The sequence below is a fragment of the Sus scrofa genome, chromosome 11, assembly GCF_054392235.1.
Source record: "Sus scrofa isolate SSC_HxYL_T2T_F1_AM1 chromosome 11, Sscrofa_HxYL_maternal_Yorkshire_Landrace_v2.0, whole genome shotgun sequence".
Classification (NCBI taxonomy): Eukaryota; Metazoa; Chordata; class Mammalia; order Artiodactyla; family Suidae; genus Sus; species Sus scrofa.
Genome location: NC_139393.1, coordinates 54,841,160 through 54,864,296, shown reverse-complemented (window position 1 = coordinate 54,864,296; position 23,137 = coordinate 54,841,160). Strand labels below are relative to the sequence as shown.

The 23,137-nt window shown below is 41.8% G+C and overlaps 1 protein-coding gene across 10 annotated transcripts in view; it reads right to left on the bottom strand.

Annotated features, from left to right (window-relative positions):
• Positions 1-14,009, bottom strand: part of UCHL3 (ubiquitin C-terminal hydrolase L3) — a 56,766-nt gene extending 42,757 nt beyond the window's left edge. For 8 of the 10 annotated variants that reach the window (XM_084981158.1, XM_084981163.1, XM_084981159.1 and 5 more), the window contains exon 1: positions 13,927-14,009. Coding sequence is in view for 1 of the 10 variants with exons in the window: in NM_001077227.1 (NP_001070695.1) it covers positions 13,809-13,820; positions 13,935-13,976 (54 nt within the window). In the remaining 9 variants the exon portion in view is untranslated. 10 annotated transcript variants of the gene reach the window in all.
• Positions 14,010-23,137: the final 9,128 nt, after the last annotated feature.

Sequence of the window (23,137 nt, the reverse complement as noted above, 5' to 3'; positions counted from 1 at the left end):
CTCAACAGCAAAAAAAAAAAAAAAAAAAAATCAAAAATGGGCAGAAGACCTAAATAGACATTTCTCCTAAGAAGACACACAGATGGCCAGTAGGCACATGAAAACATGCTCAACAGCACTAATTATTAGAGAAATGGAAATTAAAACTACAATGAGTTACCACCACACACTGGTCAGAATGGCAGTTAATTAATAAGTCTACAATAACAAATGCTAGAAAGGGTGTAGAGAAAAGATAACCCTTCTTCACTGCTGGGAATGTAAAATGGTACAACCACTATGGAAAACAGTATAGAGGCTCCTCAGAAAACTAAATATAGAACTACCAGGAGTTCTTGTTGTGGTGCAGTGGAAACGAATCCGACTAGGAACCATGAGGTTGCAGGTTCAATCCCTGGGCTCGCTCAGTGGGTTAAGGATCCGGTGTTGCAGTGAGCTGTGGTGCAGGTCACAGACGTGGCTCAGATCTGGCGTTGCAGTGGCATAGGCTCGAAGCTGCAGCTCTGATTAGACGCCTAGCCTGGGAACCTCCATGTGCGACAGGGTGTGGCCCTAAAGAAAAAAAAGACAAAACAAAACAAAACACAGAGTTCCCACTGTGGTTCAGTGGTTAACGAATCCGACTAGGAACCATGAGGTTTCGGGTTCGGTCCCTGACCCTGCTCAATGGGTTAAGGATCCAGCGTTGCTGTGAGCTGTGGGGTAGGTTGCAGACGCGGCTCGGATCCCGAGTTGCTGTGGCTCTGGTGTAGGCCGGCGGCTACAGCTCCGATTCAACCCCTAGCCTGGGAACTGGGAACCTTCATATGCCGCGGGAGCGGCCCGAGAAATGGTAAAAAAACAGAAAAAAAAAAACAAAAAAAAGAACTACCATATGATCCAGCAATTCCACCCCTGGGCATATATCTGGACAAAACTACAATTCAAAGATATGTGCACCCCATGTTCACTGCAGCACCATTCACAATAGCCAAGACATAGAAACAACTTAAATGTCCTTCAACAGATGAATGGGTTACAACAATGTGGTATGTATATACAATGGAATACCACTCAGCCATCAAAGAGAATGAAATCATGTCATCTGAAGCAACATGGATGCAACTAGAGATTCTCATACTAAGTGAAGCAAGTCAGAAAGAGAAAGACAAATGCCATATGACATCACTTATATGTCGAATCTAAAACATGGCACAAATGAATCTACCTACAAAACAGAAACAGACTCACAGACATAGAGAAAACAAACTTGTGGTTGCCAACAGGGAGGGAGGAGGGAGTAAAATGGACTGGGAGCTTGGGGTGAGCAGATGCAAACGATTACATTTAGAATGGATAAGCAACAGGTCCTACTGTTCAGCACACGTAACTATATCCAGTCTCATGGGATAGACCACGATGGAAGATACTATACAAAGAGAAATGCACATATATGCATGACTATGTCACTCTGCTGTACAGCAGAAATAGGCACAACGTTGTAAATCAACTGTACTTTAATTTTTTTAAAAAGGTGAAAAAAATGCATCACTCTGCCTTACCTCAAGAACACATTGCAGTATCTACTGGTCTAAACATTATCTGAGATTCAAAAACAAAGAGATGCCTTGGGCATTTCTTCCTGAAGAACAATCACATGCACTTAGATCAGCAAATGAGCTCTTGCAAAACCAATAGAAACCATGCTGTATTACATAAACAGTGTTATTCATCTCCCAGTCAGTTGTGTAAAACAAGACCTTCCTGATTAAAGGGCTACTTTCCACTTCTCTCCATTTCTTTACCTGTGGAAGAAACTCTACTTAATAATAACATGGCTGGTCAAAAACAAGGTCCTAGATATATTTAATAAGAAATATAACTGAATTTTAAAACTTTTCTTGGCAGAATGTGCTCCACATCTATTAGGTTCATCGAGTCACATGCTCTCTAACAGTCCAGGGCCACAGAAATCAATGGACTCCTCTACCTAATACCTTTTCTTCAGCTGATTCCTATTCATGATTCCAGACTTTAATAAAGTCCAACGAAGTATTACAAACAACTTCCTTCGCCCTTTTCCACTTTCTCTGAAATTCTTAGTCTGTGCCCTCCTCAATATTTAATTCTACCTAGAAACCAAGAGGCCTAAAACTGACTGCAAACCCAAGGGAAGGAACTGTGTCTTATTAATCTTTTTAACCCCATTGCCTAGCAGTGTGGCTAACCAAACCAGAGACCATTCAAGTTATATTTGTTGAACTTGCAACAAATTTACTGCATTTGTTAAAGACGGTGTTTCTTCTATTGTAATAGATGATCTGGCCATCTGTATGTCTACAAGTCTCTGTTATGTTTATAATAAGTATTCAATAGATATCTGTTCTTATTTGTGCGAAGTTAAAGAGGCAGTAAAGATTCATTTGGCTTCTAATCTAAAATGGGGCATTTATTTTATCAATTCCAAATATTTCCTACACAGAACTGAAAGCCCTAAAAGGCATACTATTAGGCCAAAGTACCATAAATCCTGATAAAAGGATTTAAATTTACTTCATTTTATAAGCTTCCAAAAGCCATACTGCTATGATGTTATAAAACAAGATGTACACATAACAGAGTAATTTTCACACCTGCGCTGCAAACTGAAAGTAACAGTTCAACGTTTTAGTGAAAAAACAGTCTGGACAAAATTGGTAAATTATCTTGAAGCTGTAAACTTATTCCACGTCAACCAAAGCTAAAGAGTATAAAAATTAGCAACAAAGGCAGCAACTATTAGCGGTGATTAGCATCAAACCAAGGACACAATCAATGATTAAATAACAGATTAAGTAAAATATAAAAATGATTAAAATTTAACTGAAATCATACTTTCCCCTGACTTTTTACTCACATTGCCAATCAACTAAGATTGGTAAAAAGAAGTTCAATTCAATTAATATCTATTAAGTACAGCAATGCAACCTGATGCAGCCTTTGACGCCTGATTAGTAAGAGTCAGATGCACAAAGGAAGTGATCATATGAATAGAAAGAATAAGAAAGCAGCTATTACTAGTAACTACGTCTGGGAAGTGGAGAAAAGGTGAAGAAAAGGGTCTTCAAATTTGATCTCTCACTTTTTTTTTAAATTATGAAGCTATCTTACTTTTATAAATTAAAAGCAAAGGAAACTACCTGTATGCATGATGATCATAATGAAATAGAAAGATTAAAAAGAAATTCTCTAAAACATTAACAGCAGTTGGCTTGGATCATGGGAACTCAACTTTTTACCTTCCAGTATTTTACAAAAAGTGTTATTTTTGGACTGTTATGGTTCAGTGGTAACAAACCCAACTAGCATCCATCAGGATGTGGGTTCGATCCCTGGCCTTCCTCAGTGGCTTAAGGATACGACATTGCCACAAGCTGCAGTATAGGTCACAGGCATGGCTTGCATCGGCGTTGCTGTGGCTGTGGTGTAGAGCTGGCAGGTGCAGCTCCAATTCAACCCCTAACCTGGGAACTTCCATATGCCACAAGTGTGGCCCTAAAAAAGCAAAAAAAAAAAAAAAAAGAAAGAAAGAAAGAAAGGTGTTATTTTTATAATAGTTAGATGTAGTTGCTGAGATAGAAATCTACAGAATTGATATTCACATATTTTGTTTAAATTTACAAAACAGGGAGAAAACAAGATAACAATTTTAAAATTATTCCAAAAAAACTTTCCAGACTACTCACAAAGTATTCTATACAGTATACGGATTTGCAAAGCCATCTCTACACAATGACGAGCATCCTATTTGCATCAAGCATGATGAAGGGATTCATAAGCTCTAATATCAGTCTTCTGGCTTTTTTTTTAAGAATTTATTTTTTTATTATTTTATGATTTTTATTTTTTCCATTATAGTTGATAGTCTTCTGGCTTTTTTTGAACACTGGGTCATAAAATAATAAAAAAATCTAACTTAACTCACTGAATTTTCGTAATGCCACTAAAGTCTGGCCTGCTGAGAAAAATAATTAGTAAATTAGAACATATGCCCATCAAAGATCCCCGCTTAACTAATCCTTTTTATTCAATGGTCCAAAGATAAAATTTCCACCAAATACAAAATATTTTAAGTTATTTAAAAAAAAAAAAAAAAAGATGGAGTTCCCATCGTGGTGCAGTGGAAACGAATCCGACTAGGAACCATGAGGTTGCAGGTTCAATCCCCGGCCTCACTCAGTGGCGTTAAGGATCCAGCATTGCCACGAGCTGTGGTGTAGGTTGCAGACGCAGCTCAGGCTCTGCATTGCTGTGGCTGTGGTGCAGGCTGGCAGGTGCAGTTCTGATTTGCCCCTAGCCTGGGAACCTCCACATGCTGGGGGTGTGGCCCTAAAAAGCAAAAAAAAAAAAAAAAAAAATTATTCGTAAACGCTTTTAAAGAGTATCATGTATCAGAAACTATGCTAGGAGCTTTAACACACTTCACCTTTACTGCAACTGGCAAGGGAGGTTTTATTACATCCTTTCACCAGTGAGGAAACTGAGCCTGGGAGGTTCTGTGACTTTTCAAGGTCAGGTCGCTAGAACCCACATGCAAAGCTCAGGCTGCTCTGGGACCTGTTTACTTGCCTCCCGCTGCTTGAGGTATCGTTTTGTACCTTGCTCACTAACTTGAGCCACAGAGTTCTCAAAATATCAGCGACCATCTCTTTCCATCGGGTTTCTGCACGCAAACTGGACTTCTATCTCAAAAACAGTTAGCCTCTCCCTCTTGTTTTTAATGAATTCCTCCTCATTCTTTAGGTGACAGTCGGTTAACAAAAAAAAATCTAACATCTGATTAATTTTAAAAATGGAAAAATAAAATCTACCTTCCTTTCAAATTTGTTCTAAAGCCACTTGCTCTGGTCTTTAATATCCTCCTCAGGACAGCAAGTCTCTGCCTTGTTACTACTTTACTAACGATTTGGGTTATTACAGCAATCATAATTACCTAGTAATTGTCTGATATTATACTAGTAGTAATAACTGCTAGATGCAGAACTAGGAGAATAACTGACAGTTAAATGAGAAAACAATGGCTCCTAAAGTAGGGAAACTAGTAAAATGAATTTTATTTATTTATTTTCTTTTTAGGGCCGAACCCAAGGCATATGGAGGTTCCCAGGCTAGGGGTCAAATCGGAGCTGCAGCTCCCGGCCTACACCACAGTCACAGCAACGCTGGATCCGAGCCAGTCTGTGAGCTACACCACAGCTCATAGCAACACCGGATCCTTAACCCACCAAGCCTGGTGCTGGGGAATCAAACCCACATCTTCACTGACACAATGCTGGGTTCTTAACCCAGTGAACCGCAATGGGAACTCTGCAAAATCAATTTTAATAGATATTTAGCAAACAAACAAAAATGAAAGTATGTAAGTACAGAATGGCAAAATACTGAAAACATTTGACGTAGCTACCAAGAAAAAGAGTTTACTTAATAATATGGACTGACTACACAATTGTCAACATGAGTGATGCCATGCCGATCTGCTTTAAAAGCTGTGTTACTCAGGATAATGTAGTAATGCACTATTTCAACATAGATTATTCAGAGTGGAATATGATATCAGCTCTGGGAGGCCTATTTTATGAAGGATGATGGCAAACAGAAGCTGGCTCAAAGAAAGGTGACCAGGAGTAATAAGGTTTTGGAAGACATCACCGCTGGAGAATCTGGGCAAGTTCCGAGAAGACTTAAATTGTTATAATCCTTTTCCATAGATATTTTTAGTAATATCATGAAAGAGCAATTAGATTTACTCTGTGTGGTTTCAATGGGAAGATACAGACAACTGAAGGAAGTTCCAGAAAAGCAGACTATGTTTCCATAAAAAGAAATATAAATATAATTACTCTATATTATTACATATTTTTCTAATTATAATTAAAAAATCCTAAACCACTTTATGAAATAGAAGACTTCTCACTGAAATATTCAAGCAAAAGATCCATGACCACAATAAAGATAATTTTAAGAAAGATTTTCTGGAGCATGATGCAGCTATATAAAATTTATTCAGGAGTTCCCTGGTGGCACACTAGGTTAAGGGTCCAGCATTTTCACTAAGGTGGCGTGGGTTCACTGCATGGCCTGGGAACTTCTGTGTGCCACAGCCGCAGCCAAAAAAAAAAAAAAAATTCCTTCTTCTACTCAATAACATTTGTTGGGAGCCCCCATGAAGCAGGCACCATTCTCAGTACTTCAGACATGTCCTAGCTCTCAGAGAGCTTACATTCTAGTGGTAGGAAACACCCAATAAACAAGTCAACACATAAACAAGATAACTTCACAAGATGGTTCAGTATTATAGAGAAAATAAGACAAGACATGATGTCGGTGTGGATTCAGGATGGGTGATTGGGGGAGGAAGGGACAGCAGTTTCGTAACCATGGAAAGACTCACTGAGGAGGTAACTTCAAGTTAAGCATGAGTGACAAGAAAAAACCAGCCATGAAACAACCCAGATCAGAATGACTCAAGCGAAGGATGGGCTGGTGCAAAGATTGCAGCCCAGCATATGTGCAAGAGAGATACACAGTACCTCCCCATTAGGCCACAGTAAGCCGCCTGAATTGTATGTTAAGAACAAGCAGCAGACCATCATTTTGTGTTTGGAGAGTTTTAAGCAAGAAACCCAAGATGTGCCTTGCATTTTTATAAAACTGCCTTGGACGTATTTTGAGAATAGATTTTAGGGAGGTAAAGAAAAAAGCAGAAAAACTAGGTAGAAATCTATTGCAGCTGCCCAAACTAAGGATGATGGCGGCGTGGGATGCAGAGGTAGAAATGAAGAGAGCGGCCAGATTTGGGACAGATTCTGAAAGAAGGGTCTACCAGAGTCGCAGATCTACTGGATCTGAGAGATTAGGGAAAGAGAGGAACATCAAAAACAGCTAACTTCACACAGTTAGTGCTTTGTTCTACATACTGTTCTGCCTATTTTACATGTAATAATTTATTTAATCCTTATGATAATTTTACAAGATTAGGAGAGGTTATGAGAAACTAAGAAATGGAGGTACAATGAGGTTAGGTACCTGCCCAAGGTTTCAGAGCAGAGATTCAAACCCAAGAAATGAAATCAGTATAAGGATGGCCTCTCCAAATCAGCATATTTTTGAAGAGGAATCAATGACGCCAACTTGGGCACTGGATACATGGTGGTACCCTTAAAAGACTGGGGAAGTGGATTTGGAGGAGATGAGAGGATGTAAATCCAGATTTCTTTTTCAGCCAAGTTAAATTTGAGGTATCTAAAAAACAGCCAAAAGGAGATATCAAAGAGGTAGCTGAATATATGAGTTTCCAATTTCGTAGAGAAGTCAGGACTTGAAGAAACACAGAATCATATATGTGACAACTGACAGTGTTAATGCTATACAACAGAAAACATCAGTAGGGAGAGAACATACATAGAAAAGATTAGCAGTCTAGGGCAAAACTCTGAGGAATTCCTTAAAAATTGGAAGAAATTGGCAAAACTCCAGTCAGAGAGATAGGAGGAAAATCAGAATCATCGCAGAAGCCCAGAAATGATAATGTGTTCAGAGGGATGGAGTGGACTACTCTACCAAATGCTGCCAAGAGGTCAAGAAATATGGGACAGAAAAGTGAATGCTGCATCTGCCAAAGTGGTGATTAAACTTGACAAAAGTAGTTATTATGAAATGGTAAGGACAGAAGCAAACTAGATAGGACAGAATACAGAAGAAAAAAAAAAAAAAAACCTGCAGATAAGAAAGCAACAAGAGGAGTTCCTATTGAAGTGCAGTGGAAACCAATCCAACTAAGATCCATGAGGATGTGGATTTGATTCCTGGCCTCGCTCACTTGGTTAGGGATCGGGCATTGCTGTGAGCTGCAGTGTAGGTTGCAGACGCAGCTTGGATCCCATGTTGCTGTGGCTGTGGTGTAGACCAGCTGCTATAGCTTCAATTCAACCCCTAGCCTGGGAACCTCCATATGTCGCAGGTACAGCCTTAAAAAGCAAAAAAACAAAAAACAAACAAACAAAAAAAAACAGGAAGAAAAGAAGGGAGGATGAATGGAAGGAAGGAAGGAAGAAAGGAAGGGAGGGAGGGAGAGAGGAGCAAGAGCATCTACGGACAATTCTTTGTGGAAAATTGACAAAGCGGGGAAACAGAGAGGAGATAGGAACCAGAGGAGGACAGGCTGAGGCGGGTGTTTTTCCCAAGCTGAGAAACACAAACTGACAGATGTTTCTCTATAGCAAGAGTCCATCGGATGACTTCTAATTCTTTTCCCAACACTTGAGCAGCTAAGCTAAATTCAACAGTTATGGTAAAATAAATTTCTTTTCCTTTGGACATTATACGTTATGCCAGAAAATATTGTGCCTCTTCAATAAAATCTAATTAGGAATATTCTTAGGGAATTTCCATATCAAAAACCAGTGGTCCTACAACACTACAATATTTAAAATTATATAATGTGGCTGTGCAATACTCATATCACAAACCATTATCAAGATGAAATCTAGTATGGTCATATAAAGAAATGCTATGATTGCTCATATCGAAAAATGCTCTTTTGGAAAAAAGGTTATAGGGAGCTCCCGTTGTGGCTCAGTGGTAATGAAGCTGACTAGTATCCATGACAATACAGGTTCAGTCCCTGGCCTCGCTCAGGGGATAAAGGATCTGGCATTGCTGCAAGCTGTGGTGTAGGTCACAGGTGTGACTCAGTTCTGGCAATGCTGTGGCTGTGGCCTAGGCCGGCACTGGCAGCTCTGATTCGACCCCTAGTCTGGGACCCTCCATATGCCACAGGTACAGCACTAAAAAAAAAAAGTTATAATTCCTAATATTTAATTATCTGTAACTTTCCATCAGCCTCAAGCTCCTATTATCCCCCTTATATGCATTTATAAGTAAAATAGAGCTTAAATTTTTTGGATAATGTTTTTCTATCATTTAACTGATTTTATTCAAAGTCAGTCCTATGTACAGTAAGACAAAATATCCTTAGAAGGGACTGACAGCATGTTAACCAACAAAAGAAATCACTATTTACCACATCCACTCAGACATATGCTTACTAGTTTTATCATCTAACCGTTAATAATGATCTCCATATACTAGACATGTGTTAGTCATTCTTATACAAACTAGGCATCATTAGAACATTAAACAGTATTTGCTCATACTGAGTACAGTAATAACACATGTAATTACCAAATGGTAACAGAAATCAAGATAAGTTAAAGGCCTATGATTCCATTAAATTGAGGAAATAAGAAAAGGTAGAGGGAGTTCCCAGCATGGCTCAGTGGTAACGAACCTGACTAGTATCCATGAGGATGTGGGCTCAATCCCTGGCCTCGCTCAGTGGGTTAAGGATCTGGCGTTGCCCTGTGGTGTGGGTCACAGACACGGGTTGGATCCCACATTGCTGCGGCTGTGGTACAGGCTGGCAGCCAAAGCTCCGATTAGACCCTATCCTGGGAACTTCACATGCCGCACGTGCAGCCCTAAAAAGACAAAAAAAGAGAAGGTAGAGATTCAGACTGTTGTTAAGATTAATCTGTGGCTTAATTTATTAATTTTCCAAATTCTAAGTGAGTTAATTAAATTTCTCTTCTCAGTTCTGTCACTAACAAAAAGAGAATAAAGAAGCAAGTGTAGGGAGTTCCCTTTGTGGGTCAGCAGTTAACAAACCCGAATCCATGAGGGCACAGGTTTGATCCCTGGCCTTGATCAGCCCGTTAAGGATCCGGCATTGCCGTGAGCTGTGCTGTAGATCACAGAGGAGGCTCAGACCCGGTGTTGCTGTGGCTGTAGTGTAGGCCGGCAGCTGTAGTTCCGATTACACCCCTAGCCTGGGAACTTCCATATGCTGCAGGAGTGGCCCTAAAAAGCAAAAAAAAAAAAAAAAGAATTATGTGTAAAAACTTTGGTTAAACTAATCTCTTCTTAGATACTTGTCCTTTTAGTAAAGCACATTACTTCTTTAATAAATAAATTAAAAAAAAAAAACTTAGCCACACCAAAGCTTGCCGGAAATAGAGTACAATCGTATACTAATAATATATTTTCTGTTTCTGACACCTCAGAATGGCCTCCTGTCACCGTTCAATTTAGTAGGTTTTCCCTCATGGTCTTCATCATTGCACCATTAATTTTCTCCACTGCACTTAAAGCAAATGCTAACTATGTGTTCACTTACATGTTTACTGCCTACCTTCCCACTGGATTGAAAAGCGGAAAAACCTAAATTTTTTCATCACCAAATATAACCAGCTTCTACTCAGATATGTGGCACTCCAAAAGGTGCCCCCCAAATATTATTTAGTTGATACGAATAAGTGAACGCGTTTTATAGTCTAGCAACATTTCTTAGGAACAAAGTCCAAGAGCAGCTGAATCACAGAATGTAAGTTTCCAATTATATAAGCTTACACCTTATTCAAATAAATAACAGTATGATCTAAAAAACAGTTGTGTTTTTCAGCCTGTTTATGCAGTAAATTACATGGACTGACCTTTGAACAACACACCAGCTTTGCAATACCAGGATAAACTGCTCTTAGTCATGATGTACTATCCTTTTTAGATATTGCTGCATTCTCTTTGCAAGTATTTTGTTGAGGATTTTTTACATCTATGTTCAAAAGGGATATTAGTCTGCAGTCTTTCTTATTATGGCTTGTCTGGTAATGCTGGCCATAATATGACTTAGGATGCGCTCTCTTCTTCTACATTTATGGTTGACATCACTTTTTCTTTAAATGACCATCTCAAGAGATGCAGAAAAGTCACTGAAGAAAATTCAACACTGATTTGTGATTAAAAATTCTCAGCAAACTTGGAAAAGAAGGGAACGTCTTTAACCTGATTAAAAAAAAATCTACCAAAACTCTACAACTAACATATCTAATGATGAAAGATCATATGCTTTCCTTCTAAGTTCTGGAACAAGACAAGGATGTCCTCTGTCTATCCCGCTCAATTCTGTATTAAGGTCCCAGTGCAATAAGAACATATAGGCTGAAAGGGGAGAAGTAAAATAGTCTATTCACAGAGAACATGATTGTCTACATAAAAAATCCCAAAGCATCTACCAAAAAAAGCCACTAGAATAAGCGAATTTAGCTCAGTAACAGGATACAAAGTTAACGTGTAAAAATAAGTTATACTTCTATATATAGAAATGGACAGCTAGAAACTGAAATTTTAAAACATTGTCATTTACACTAGCACCAAAAATCACTATACTTAGGTATAAAGCCAAAAAATGTACAAGATCAACATTTTAAAACACGACCAGCATTGAAAGAAATCAAAGACCCAAGTAAATGATGAGATGTACTACCTTTATGATAGATTGCAAGAATCAATACTTTTAAAATGTTAATTTTCCCCAAAATATATCTATAGACCCAGGTCAACACTCACCATCAATATTACAGCAGAATCTCTGGTATAAGCTGACAAGCTGATTTTAAAATTTATATGAGGAGTTCCCAACATGGCACAGCGGAAACGAATCCGACTAGGAACCATGAAGTTGCAGGTTCGATCCCTGGCCTCGATCAGTGGATTAAGGATCTGGTGTTGCCGTGAGCTATGGTGTAGGTCGCATAAGCAGCTCAGATGGTGGTTGCTATGGCTGTGGCATAGGCTGGCAGCTACAGCTCTGATTAGACCCCTAGCCTGGGAACCTCCATATGCCACAGGTGTGGCCCTACAAAAAGACCAAAAAAATAAATAAAATTTATATGAAAAAGCAAAAAACTAAAATAGCCTAAATGTCTTTGAAAGGGAATGATGTTTGAGGATTATTACTATTTAAAATCAAGACTTGGGGAGTTCCCGTCGTGGCGCAGTGGTTAACAAATCCGACTAGGAACCATGAGGTTGCGGGTTCGGTACCTGCCCTTGCTCAGTGGGTTAACCATCCGGCGTTGCCATGAGCTGTGGTGTAGGTTGCAGATGCGGCTCAGATCCCACGTTGCTGTGGCTCTGGCCTGGGCCAGTGGCTACAGCTCCGATTGGACCCCTAGCCTGGGAACCTCCATATGCCGAGGGAGCGGCCCGAGAAATAGCAAAAAAAGACAAAAAAAAAAAAAAAAAGACAAAAGAAAATACCACCTACTTGTATGAACCACCCAGGTAGAGACTCCCCTCTAGAATCTTCAAGCATCATGGACACAAATAAATGTGAAAAAAAATAAAAATAAAATAAAATAAAATCAAGACTTGGAGTTCCCGTCGTGGCTCAGTGATTAACGAATCCGACTAGGAACCATGAGGTTTCGGGTTCGATCCCTGGCCTTGCTCAGTGGGTTAAGGATTCGGCATTGCCCTGAGCTGTGGTGTAGGTTGCAGATGCAGCTTGGATCCTGTGTTGCTGTGGCTCTGGCGCATAGGCCAGCGGCTACAGCTCTGATTAGACCCCTAGCCTTGGAACCTCCATGTGCCATGGGAGTGGCCCTAGAAAAGGCAAAAAGACCCAAAAAAAAGAAAAAAAAAATCAAGACTTAGTATAAAACTACAGTAATCAAAACAAACACATAGATCGGTGGAACAGAACAGAATTCAGATATATGGTAAATTGATTTTTCACTGAAGGTATAAAAAAATTTGAGGATTAGGTCTAAGAGAAATATGCTTCTTTCCTATGGCACTAAATCATAATTGCAAATACTGACTTCTTCGGTCTGAAGTTTTTCTTTACAAGGTGTAAAAAATGTTTTAGGAAAAACATGAACAGCAAACATCAAAGGGAGTAAAAAAAAAGAAAGAAAATTAATGATAGGAAATGACATTTTAATAATAACATAGAAGACATATGCTAGGTTCCAAGCTTTGTACCTATCTAGATTACTAAAAAGACAAGAGGGAATAATCATTTCAAAAGCATATAATAAACCTGAATGAAAAAAAAGGGTTTGCCGACATTAAGATAAAGCATTTCTACCTACTTTCTTTACATATGGAATTTTCTACAAGTTTTTAAAACCAAGACCAATGAGGTACACGATGAATAATTATTCCTTTGTGATGAGAAGGAAGATGGGGGGAGGGGTAGTATATCCCATGATAAATGAACAGAGCAGTAAAAAGTATACCAGCTGTTGAGAACGAAAAACAGGATAAAACAAATACCTCTGCACAAATAAAAAGTTTATACCTAGTAGCACTTATAGCCCTTTTAGCCGGGTGTCTGGGAGATGGTCCCTCTTCCCGCCCCATCCTGAATCTCCAATACCCAAAGGAACTTAAAGGGCTGCAGGTGACAAAGGATGACATAGGTAGGAACTGAGCTTGCCTATGGTATAAAAACTAGATTCCAATTTTAAGAGACAGGAAGAGAAAAGGGGCGTGGCGGGGAAGAGAAGTGACTTGATGGGGCAAGAGAAGATGATTTCATGGTGCAGGCAAATTACAAGGACTGGGTGGGCGAGTTTACAAAGCTTGGAGTCAGGTACTGTAGGCAAATTAGTCACCTAGAAGGTAAAGGGGTGGGACAACTATGCATATGGCACTACCAGGAGGCAAAACGAGGAGGAATAGGAATAGAGGGTGAACGTCTCTCAAACCTCTGACCCCCAAATCCCAGTAAATATGATGACCGGGGAATGGGACCAGAGGAGGGGCTGAAGCAGCTGGGAGCATCCCCAGGACCCAGGTGGGAGGAAGGCGGCCTTAAAAAGGCACGCCCGCTGGAGACAGAGCAAGAGGGGCCCTCACAGAGTTAAATCTCAGACTCCTGAGGAGGGCAGGGGTGTACGCAGCCAGGGAGGGCTCCCAGGTCCCGAGCGACAAGACACCTCACTCACCTGGTTGGTGACCTGAAAACGAAACAGAGAACATGATTTAGCGACAAATTGCCCGGGACTGGCTGCGGCAACCCAGTCTCCTCCGCTCCTGCCCACGGCCTCAGGCCGAGATCTTAGCCTGCTCACCTCGGGATTGGCCTCCAGCGGCAGCCAGCGCTGACCCTCCATGGCCGCTCCGCCCGGCCCCTCTCCTGCTCTGACAGCCGTGGCCGCGGCTTCCGCCCCCGCGCGCCCTGACCTGGAACCGTCCAACCCTGCGCCTCCCGGGAGGGGGGTCGAGAGACGAAAAAAAGTTTAACAACACTCTAGCTCCTTTCTCGTTCCCTGCAGAACCACAAGTCTAGTTTTCGACTTGAAGGTAAGATAAGATCGGAGAGGAATAGAATAGGATCCAACTTCCTATTGCAGAATGGAAAAGACTCTGGAATCCACTCCCCGCTTCTCTCATGCTTGGACTCTTCCGAGCTAAACAGAGCGCTCCCGTGCCACGCATGCGCCAAGCGTGGGTCTGGGACCGCGTGCTGGCCGGCGCCCTCCCTTCCCTGCAGCGACAGCCGGAGGCGCTAGAGGGCGCGCCGCTGAGTCCTAGACATCGAGGGAGGGACCAGGGCGCTGCCTATTCCTAAGCCCCAAAGCCAGAGGACCCCGGCGGCATGTTCAGAATCTCTTTTGCCCGGGTGCAGAAATGATGTGTTGGCCTTGTCTGCTATTGCAGAGTGGAGGACATTTCTGTATACCTACACAGTTACGTTTGACAAAAAAAGTACCTGTTATGAATCAGACGCTGTTCTCAGTGTTGGGTACACAAAGCTGAGCTCAGGAGAAGTAAGACGAGGTGGACAAAAGAACGGAGAATCGCGATAAAGTGATACGAGTTTGATAGTGGTAATAGTGGTAACATGAGGTGTGGGGAAACAGCGAAGAGCAGCTAAAGGGGGAAGGGAATGTCCAGAAGGCTTCCTGGAGGAGGTGGACAGCTGGCGGGAGTCCTCGAAAGAGAAGACTTAGCCCATAGAGAGGCTCTGAAGAAGGGAAAGTGTGCCTTGCGGCGGCAGAGCCTGGAAGGCTGAAGGGCAGTGCTTAGAGATGATGCTGGAGAGATAAGCAGGGACAAATCCGTCAAGACATCTGGGCTTCGTCCTGAGAACAGTGGGGAACCGCTGAAGGATTTTCATCTCCTCCTCCAGACTGGAATTCCACGAAGTCTGCAGCAAGGTGTTTTTTTATTTCTTCCCCCAGCTTAACCCAGTGCCTGATATGTCATAATGCTCAGTAAATATTTGAAGACTGAATGGAATAATCAGATATGCAGAAGCACCATTTGTCAATAATCTGGAAATTTTGTGAGAGTGAAATGATGAGAAATTTAAGGCAGTAGCCCTGGAGATGATTAAAGAAATCCTGTTTGCTGGAGTTCCAGGCTCAGTGGTAATGAACCTGACTAGTATCCATGAGGATGTTGGTTTGATCCCTGGCCTTAGTGGGTTAAGGATCTGGCATTGCTGTGAGCTGCAGTGTAGGTCGAAGACCTGGCTTGGATTTCTCATCGCTGTGGCTGTGGCGTAGGCCGGAAGCTGCAGCTCTGATTCCTAGTTTGGGAATTTCAATATGTGAGGGTGCCGCCCAAAAAAAGGACAAAAAAAAAAAAAAAAAAAAAAGTCCTGTTTAAAAAGGGTGTCCCTCTGCTCGGTTATCAATGATGACTCCGGAGATTTGACCTGGGATTGAGTGCATCTTACTGCTCTGCTGCAAAGAGAGAGAATGAGGGGAGGGAAGGAGACAAAGATAATTATACTGTTTCCCTTTCTTGGGGGAACTTCCAACTCTCCCACTCATATTCTTCTGCCCACTGTTCAACTTCCAAGGGATTTCCTATGCTCTTTCTCCTTATCTACCTGATAGATTGTTGCTATACCCACCCAACTGTGAGTTGGTCCAGCTCATCATATCATTGGCAGCCATTGTTGCGTAATCACTTGAGTTTCATAGCAGGGCTCTTAGTGATGTGCCAGGGGCTGTTTTTCAAACGAATTGCTATCAGAGGAATGGCGTTGCTCCAGAACCCTGAGGTCCTGCACTGTGACTCTCCTGTTGGGGCTTGCCTAGGCCTCCACATGGCATGGAGCTCTCTAGAACCATTGGATCTGCTGAGACCCAGGGCCAAACAGAAGGCGCTTGTATTCAAGCATGGACTTGCTGCAGAGGAGTCTCTCACTCAGGGAGACCCCCTGAGACCGGTAGCCACCCCATCACCCAATAAATGTGTTGTAGCTGTATTCCCAAATGTGGCTGCCTCCAAAAGCCAAGAGACCTGCCAAGTGCTCTGCCTCTTACCTATTAGTAGAAACTGCAGGTTGCGATAGGTTATCCTTAACCTTAGAGAGGTTATCCCGTTATGCTCCAGATCTTTGGACCCATAAAAACTATGAATGGAGTAGGCCTCTGATGTTTGTAGGGTTTAACTTCCAGTCTTTGGGATGCATGTACCCACCATGGTATGAGGCCAGTACTTCTTAAACTTGAATATGCATACAAATACCTGGGGAATCTGAAATGTAGATTTTGATTCAATAAGTCAAGGAAGGAGGCCAAGATTCTACATTATTGGCCCCCATGGTTTTTTTGGGGGGTGGGGTTTTTAAATTTTTAATTGAAATATATTTGATTTACAGTGCTGTGCTAGTTTCTGGTGTCCAGCAAAGTGAGATATATATATATGTTTTTATATATATATATTTTAAGCCTTTATATCATTTGCCATATAAAATTGAAGTTTTTTTCCATTAAGGCTCAAAGCAGGATCAATCCTCATTATTTATGGATTCTGCGTTTACCTACTTGTAAGTAATGTTTATTTGTAACCCCCAAATCAGTGTTCCTGTGCTTTCAAATTTTTTTATTTATTTTATTTTATTTTTTTTTTTTTGGTCTTTTTTTTTTTTTTTTGCCATTTCTTGGGCCGCTTCCGCGGCATATGGAGGTTCCCAGGCTAGGGGTCGAATCAGAGCTGTAGCTGCCAGCCTACGCCAGAACCACAGCAACGCAGGATCCGAGCCGCGTCTGCAACCTACACCACAGCTCACGGCAACGCCGGATCGTTAACCCACTAGGATTCGTTAACCACTGCGCCACGACGGGAACTCCTCCTGTGCTTTCAAAGTCATTCACAGACATGTACAGAGTGGCAACAAATTTGAGTTCCCAGCTGAGGTCTAGCAAGGCCATGTCAGCCTTCTTTTTTCAGGTATTACCCTGGGAAAAAATAGAGTTCTTTCTGCAGTCTATTTAGTGCCACTTTTTTTTTTTTTCATTTTTGTGACTTTTACTGGTGATTTCACTGTATAAAATGACCCCAGGCCTTGTGCTCATGTGCTGCTTGGTGTTCCTAAGCCCAGGAAGGCTGTCATGTGCCTTATAGAGAAAATAAGGTAAGTTACATTAGGTAAGTTCATTCAAGCATCAGCTGTGGTGCTGTTAGCCCTGGGGACAGTGTCAATGAATCAACAATATATATTAAATGTGGTGACTTTAAACAAAAATACACATAAAAAATGCATTGATCTGTTGAGGAAGATGTAACCAGAGGCTCACGGGAACCTAACCTAGTCCCCCTAGGAGCAGTGGTTCAGTATGTACTCATTCAGTGTTCATGGTAACTTTATGATGAGAATTAATTGTATATTTCCCCACTCTTTGATGTTGAGTTCAGCCACATGATTTGTTTTGGTCCATAACATGGGGTAGAAATAATGCTGTGCCAGCTCCAAGACCAGACCTGAATAAGTTTGAGCCCATCCTCCACTGGCCATCCAATTGCTCACCCCTAAGACACATGAGCTAACTAAATGTTTCCTTGTAGTATGACATTAGGAATTGGGGTAGGGGAAGATTTTTACACAGCAACACCAATTGCTATATCGGCTCAAAAATGTTCATAAATTCAAATCACAGCTGCCCCCAATTCTAATAACCAAATAAAAATGGGTAGTTGTACTGCCAGAAAAATGTTATTTCCTACATGACAAAACTTGGTTTCATTTTTTTCAGCACCTGTTGAAAGTTCAGCAGCTTCTATTCATTCAAACATGTCAGGAAATTTTTGACAAATTGATATTTTTTTCTTTTTTTTTGGATGGCCACACCTAAAGCATATGGAAGTTCTCGGGCTGCTGGACTAGGGTTTGAATTTGAACTTCAGCTGCAGGCCTACACCACAGCCATGGCAACACGAGATTCAAGCCACATCTTCAGCTTACTCTGCAGCCTGGGGCAATATCAGATCCTTAATCTGCTCAGTGAGGCCAAGGATCAAACCCACATGCTCTTGGACACCATGTTGGGTTCTTAATCCACTGGGCCACAATGGGAATTCCAGACATTTGATGTCTTAACAAAAGTACTTGAGCCTCAAAAACTGCTCTGCCATTTTTATAAACTTCTTTCTTATATTTTGAGGGATCTGGCAATTTCCCCAAACTTGAAGTGAAATAAGAAACCCTTCTGTTTTACCTACTCAATTCTCTCCACCTGTTTAGGGATTGTAATTTGGTTGATTTGTAAGAAAACGGGGAATTATGGTCATTTTTCCAGTAGCTCATATTTGCTTTACTGATATGTTTACAACCTGCTGTTCTCTTTCCATGCCTAGTTCCATTCCTGCTAATTTTTTTTTTTTTTTTTTTTTTTTTTTTTGCCACATGGCCTGTGGAAGTTCCCAGGCCAGGTATTGAATCCTTAATCTTCGAGGCCACCAGGGAACTCTCCTTGGAACCTTTTGTAATGCTAAATCACAGCATAGTCCCCCTTTTAAAGACATTTCAAATGACATTTAAAGATAGTACAGATACAGCCTACAGTACTCATAACTCAGTCGAAGTGCTGAACAGCTATGACCAAGTTCATACACACACCTGCAAAAACAACAGAGTCACACTTGCTGGCACTCTAAGGAGCCATCTGATGCAACGTGCAGTGCAATATCTGAGGAGTTAAATGAGAAAAAGTACACATCTAACAACTGATGAAATTCGGTATTTGTACAACACCTGACTTAATCAAGTGAGGTTGTCATCACAGACATAACCAGCCCAGGAAATCTTCTAGGACAAAGCACAGCCTGGCTCTCCCTAAGGCTATGGGGGGAGGGGGTCAATTTCTCGACACACCTGTAATTCATTCATGTGACATGTGACACGACCATCATCATTCTCTGTCTTATTTATCTTGATAGGAATACGTCCAGCTGTCCTCATGCTGTCTGTGTAAGTCCCCTGTCATCTGCCTTCAGCCTGCATGGCATTGCCAAACAACCATCCTAAAACATAACCTTTTTTGCAATACTTAAGAATATATCAAAACTTAACGTAATTTGGCCTGTCTGTGGTACGGATGAAAAATTGTCCCCACCTGATCAGAAATCGTGACTACCATAATATTGCTATGTTCCTATAAGCCTGCACTTAACCTATTTAGGTCTCTCTCTCTTTTTTTCTTTTTAGGGCCACACCCATGGCATATGAAAGTTCCCAGGCTAGGGGTGGAATCGGAACCATAGCCACTGGCCTACACCACAGCCACAGCAACGCCAGATCCAAGCCGCATCTGTGACCTACAGCACAGCTCACAGCAATGCTGGATCCTTAACCCACTGAGCAAGGCCAGGGATCAAACCTGTGTCCTCATGGATGCTGGTCAGATTGGTTTCCACTGAGCCACGACAGAAACTCCAGGTGTCATTTTTAAAATGAGACTCTCTCTAAGTTCCCCGTAAGCCTAAGGTTAAAAACTATGTCTTGCAGTTTTCAGGCAAATGTGTGACTTGGCCAAGTGAAACGAAAGAAGAATGTGAGACAGTGACAAATTGTAATATGTAAAACCTATCTAAATGCATTGTCATTGAGTCTCTGATATAGCTTGTTTTATTTTCTTTGTTTTACCTTAAATATGTGGGTGGTAACTTGATAATGAGAATTAACTGTATATTTCCCCACTCCTTGACATTGAATTCAGCCATGTGTTTTTCGGTTTTGTTTTATTTTGTTGGCCACTCCGTGGGCATATGGAGCTCCTGGGCCAAGGATCAGATTGGAGCAGCAGTGGTGACCTATGCCGAAGCTGCAGCAATGCCAGATCCTTTGACACACTGTGCCTGGGCCGGGAATCGAACTGGAGTCCTGGAACTGCAGAGACATGTGACTTCTTCTGATCAATAAAATGGAGCAGAAATAATGGTATGCCCCAAATCTAAGCAACTGTATACTCTGCTTAAGGTCTAAAACTTCTCTGATGCTCAAATTAGTGATCATGCTTTTTCCTAGTTCTGCTCCTGCTGCCCACTGATCACCCCCCCCCACCAACACCACCACAACACACACAGACACACCCATGTTCTTAAATCACCCATATTCTCTTTATTTTTTTTTATTTTTTGCTTTTTAGGGCTGCACCCACGGCCTATGGAGGTTCCCAGGCTAGGAGTCCAACCGGAGCTACAGCTGCCGGCCTACACCACAGCCACAGCAACATAGGATCCTAGCTGCATGTGTGACCTACACCACAGTTCACAGAATGCCAGATCCTTAACCCACTGAGCGAAGTCAGGGATCGAACCCACAACCTTATGGTTCCTAGTCGGATTCGTTTCCACTGCGCCACAACAGAAACTCCTAATCACCCATATTCTTGAATAGCCTGGAGTACACAGGCAGCTGGAAAAGGATTTCAGCAGCTTCGCTGGGAGATGTGCATCCCGCTGGAGTGCTGGGACGTGAGATTGCAGCCTAAGAATTAAAACCAGAGTTGGAAGTTTTTACCAATTAGGTAGTGATACGGCTTAACATCCCTGAACTCCATTGTCTCAACTTTAGCATGAAGGCAATTTGTGATCTAGATAACTTACAGGCTTCTTCTGAGGCTGGAATATCATGACGATGATAACAAGAGCTAGTATTTATTGAGTACTTACCATGTCTAGGAACTTTGCTATGTGCTTTACATATGTGATCCCATTGAACTTTTAGTAAAGTTTTGTGAGACAAATAAATATTAATCACTTTTTTTTTTTTTTTTTTAGCTTTTCAGTGCCACACCTGTGTCATATGGAAGTTCCCAGGCTAGCGGTCAAATCAAAGCTGTAGCATCCGGCCATAGCCATAGCCATGGCAACGAGGGATCCAAGCCACATCTATGACTTACGCCACAACTCATGGCAATGCTGGATCCTGGACCCACTCACTGCCCAAGGCCAGGAATCGAACCTGCATCCTCATGGATGCTAGTCGGATTCACTTCTGCTGCACCACAGCAGGAACTCCCAATAGTTTCTTTTTTACAGATAGCTAGCTTTCTTGAAGTCACACAGCCAAGAGGTAAAAGAGGGATTTACATATTTATTTTTTGGCCACACTCACACAGCATGTGGAAGTTCCCAGACTAAGAATAGAACCTGAGCCACCGCTGCTACCTGCACTGCACCGCTGCAGTGACATTGATGGATCCTTAACCCACTGCTCCATAAAGGGACTCCAAAAGAGGGGTTTACCTATTTTATTTTTATTTATTTATTTATTTTTGCTTTTTAGGGCTGCACGCGTGGCATATGGAACGTCCCAGGCTAGGGGTCAAATTGGAGCTACAGCTGCCAATCTACACCACAGCCACAGTAACACAGGATCTGCGGTGAGTCTGAGGCCTATACCTCAACTCAGGGCAACGCCGGATCCCCAACCCACTGAGCGAGGCCAGGGATCAAACCTGTGTCCTCATGGATGCTAGTCGGTTTTGTTTCAACTGCACCACAGTGGGAACTCCTAAAAGAGGGATTTAGAATCAGGCCTATGTGACTATAAAGCTCCGAGCATTTCATGTTACCCTCCACCGTCCTAGCTGCCTGTTGCTGCTGGAAAAGTTACCACACACTTACTGGCTTAAAACAGCACAAATTTATTACTATCTGTCTGAAAGTCAGAAGTCTGAAATGTGTCTCACTGGGCCAAAATCAAGCTGTTGGTAGGACTGTGTTTCTTTTGGAAGCTCTATGGAAAAATCCTTTTTTTTCCTTTTCCAGCTTCTGGAAGACCTCGGCATTCCTTGGCTCTCCCCTTTCCATCTTCAAAGCCAGCAACGGTCCACTGAGTCTTTCTCATATCCTTTCTTCCTAACTTGTTGACTACCATCTTCCATATTTAGGATCCTATGATAACACTGGCCATCTCCGGGTAATCCAGCAACATTTCCTTAGGTCCACTGATGAGCAAACTTAACTCTTAATTCTCCCCTTGCCGTGTAATAGAATATTCACAAATTCTGGGAATTTGGGGGTTGACTGGGGACCATTTTTCTGCCTATTACATCCATTGATAATATAGTACAGTATACTACAGTATTGCATATGTGTTTAAGCCTGTGGAAGTTCCCGGGCCAGGGACTGAACCCATGCCACAGCAGTAACCAGACCTATAGCAGTGACAACACTGGATCCTTAACCCAATGAGCCACCAGGGAACTTCAAGGGACATCTTTGCTTTTGTTTCCCCAGCATCTTTTCATCCAAATTTTTTTTCACCTCTCTCACTTAACACCTTTGGCTGTTAGTGACTTTGCCAATGACACAGAGGGCTGTTACCACAGTGTCCTATTTTTCCATCAGACTTCCATAGGAAGGAAATAATTTGATTCACTTGGGGAGTATGTTTCCAAGCTACCTAATATTTTAACCAGATCCAGTAATCTTGAGTCAATGGCTACTTTTTGGCATAGATTCTGAGTGCTACGTTCCAAGCACAGTTCTAGGGACTTTACACACATTAACTATTGTAATTCTCCATCAATCCTATAAAAGTGTTTGTGGTGAACAGAATAGTAAAAGATGCCCCTGGGAATTCCCGTTGTGGCGCAGGAGAAACGAATCTGACTAGTACCCATGAAGACGGGGGTTCAGTCCCTGGCCTCACTAAGTGGGTCAGGGATCTGGCGTTGCCGTGAGCTGTGGTGTAGATCGAAGCTGCAAGCTCAGTTCTGGCATTGCTGTGGCTACGGTGTAGGCAGGCAGCTAGCTGCAGCTCCGATTTGACCCCTAGCCTGGGAACTTTCATATGCTGTGGGTGCGGCCCTAAGGAGAAAAAAAGATGCCTATCCCCTCAAAATTATTATCCCCCTTATTCGATCAAACAGTAATTTAGATACTGCTCTGCGTATGTAATTTAGGTTTCTTCCTGGATTACCTGGGTATGCCCCATCTAAACAGGGAATCTTCTCAAACTTGAGTGGTGAAAGAAAACAGAGGAGAGCTTATGCAGAAGGAGAGGCAGAGTGATTCAAAGTGTGGAGGA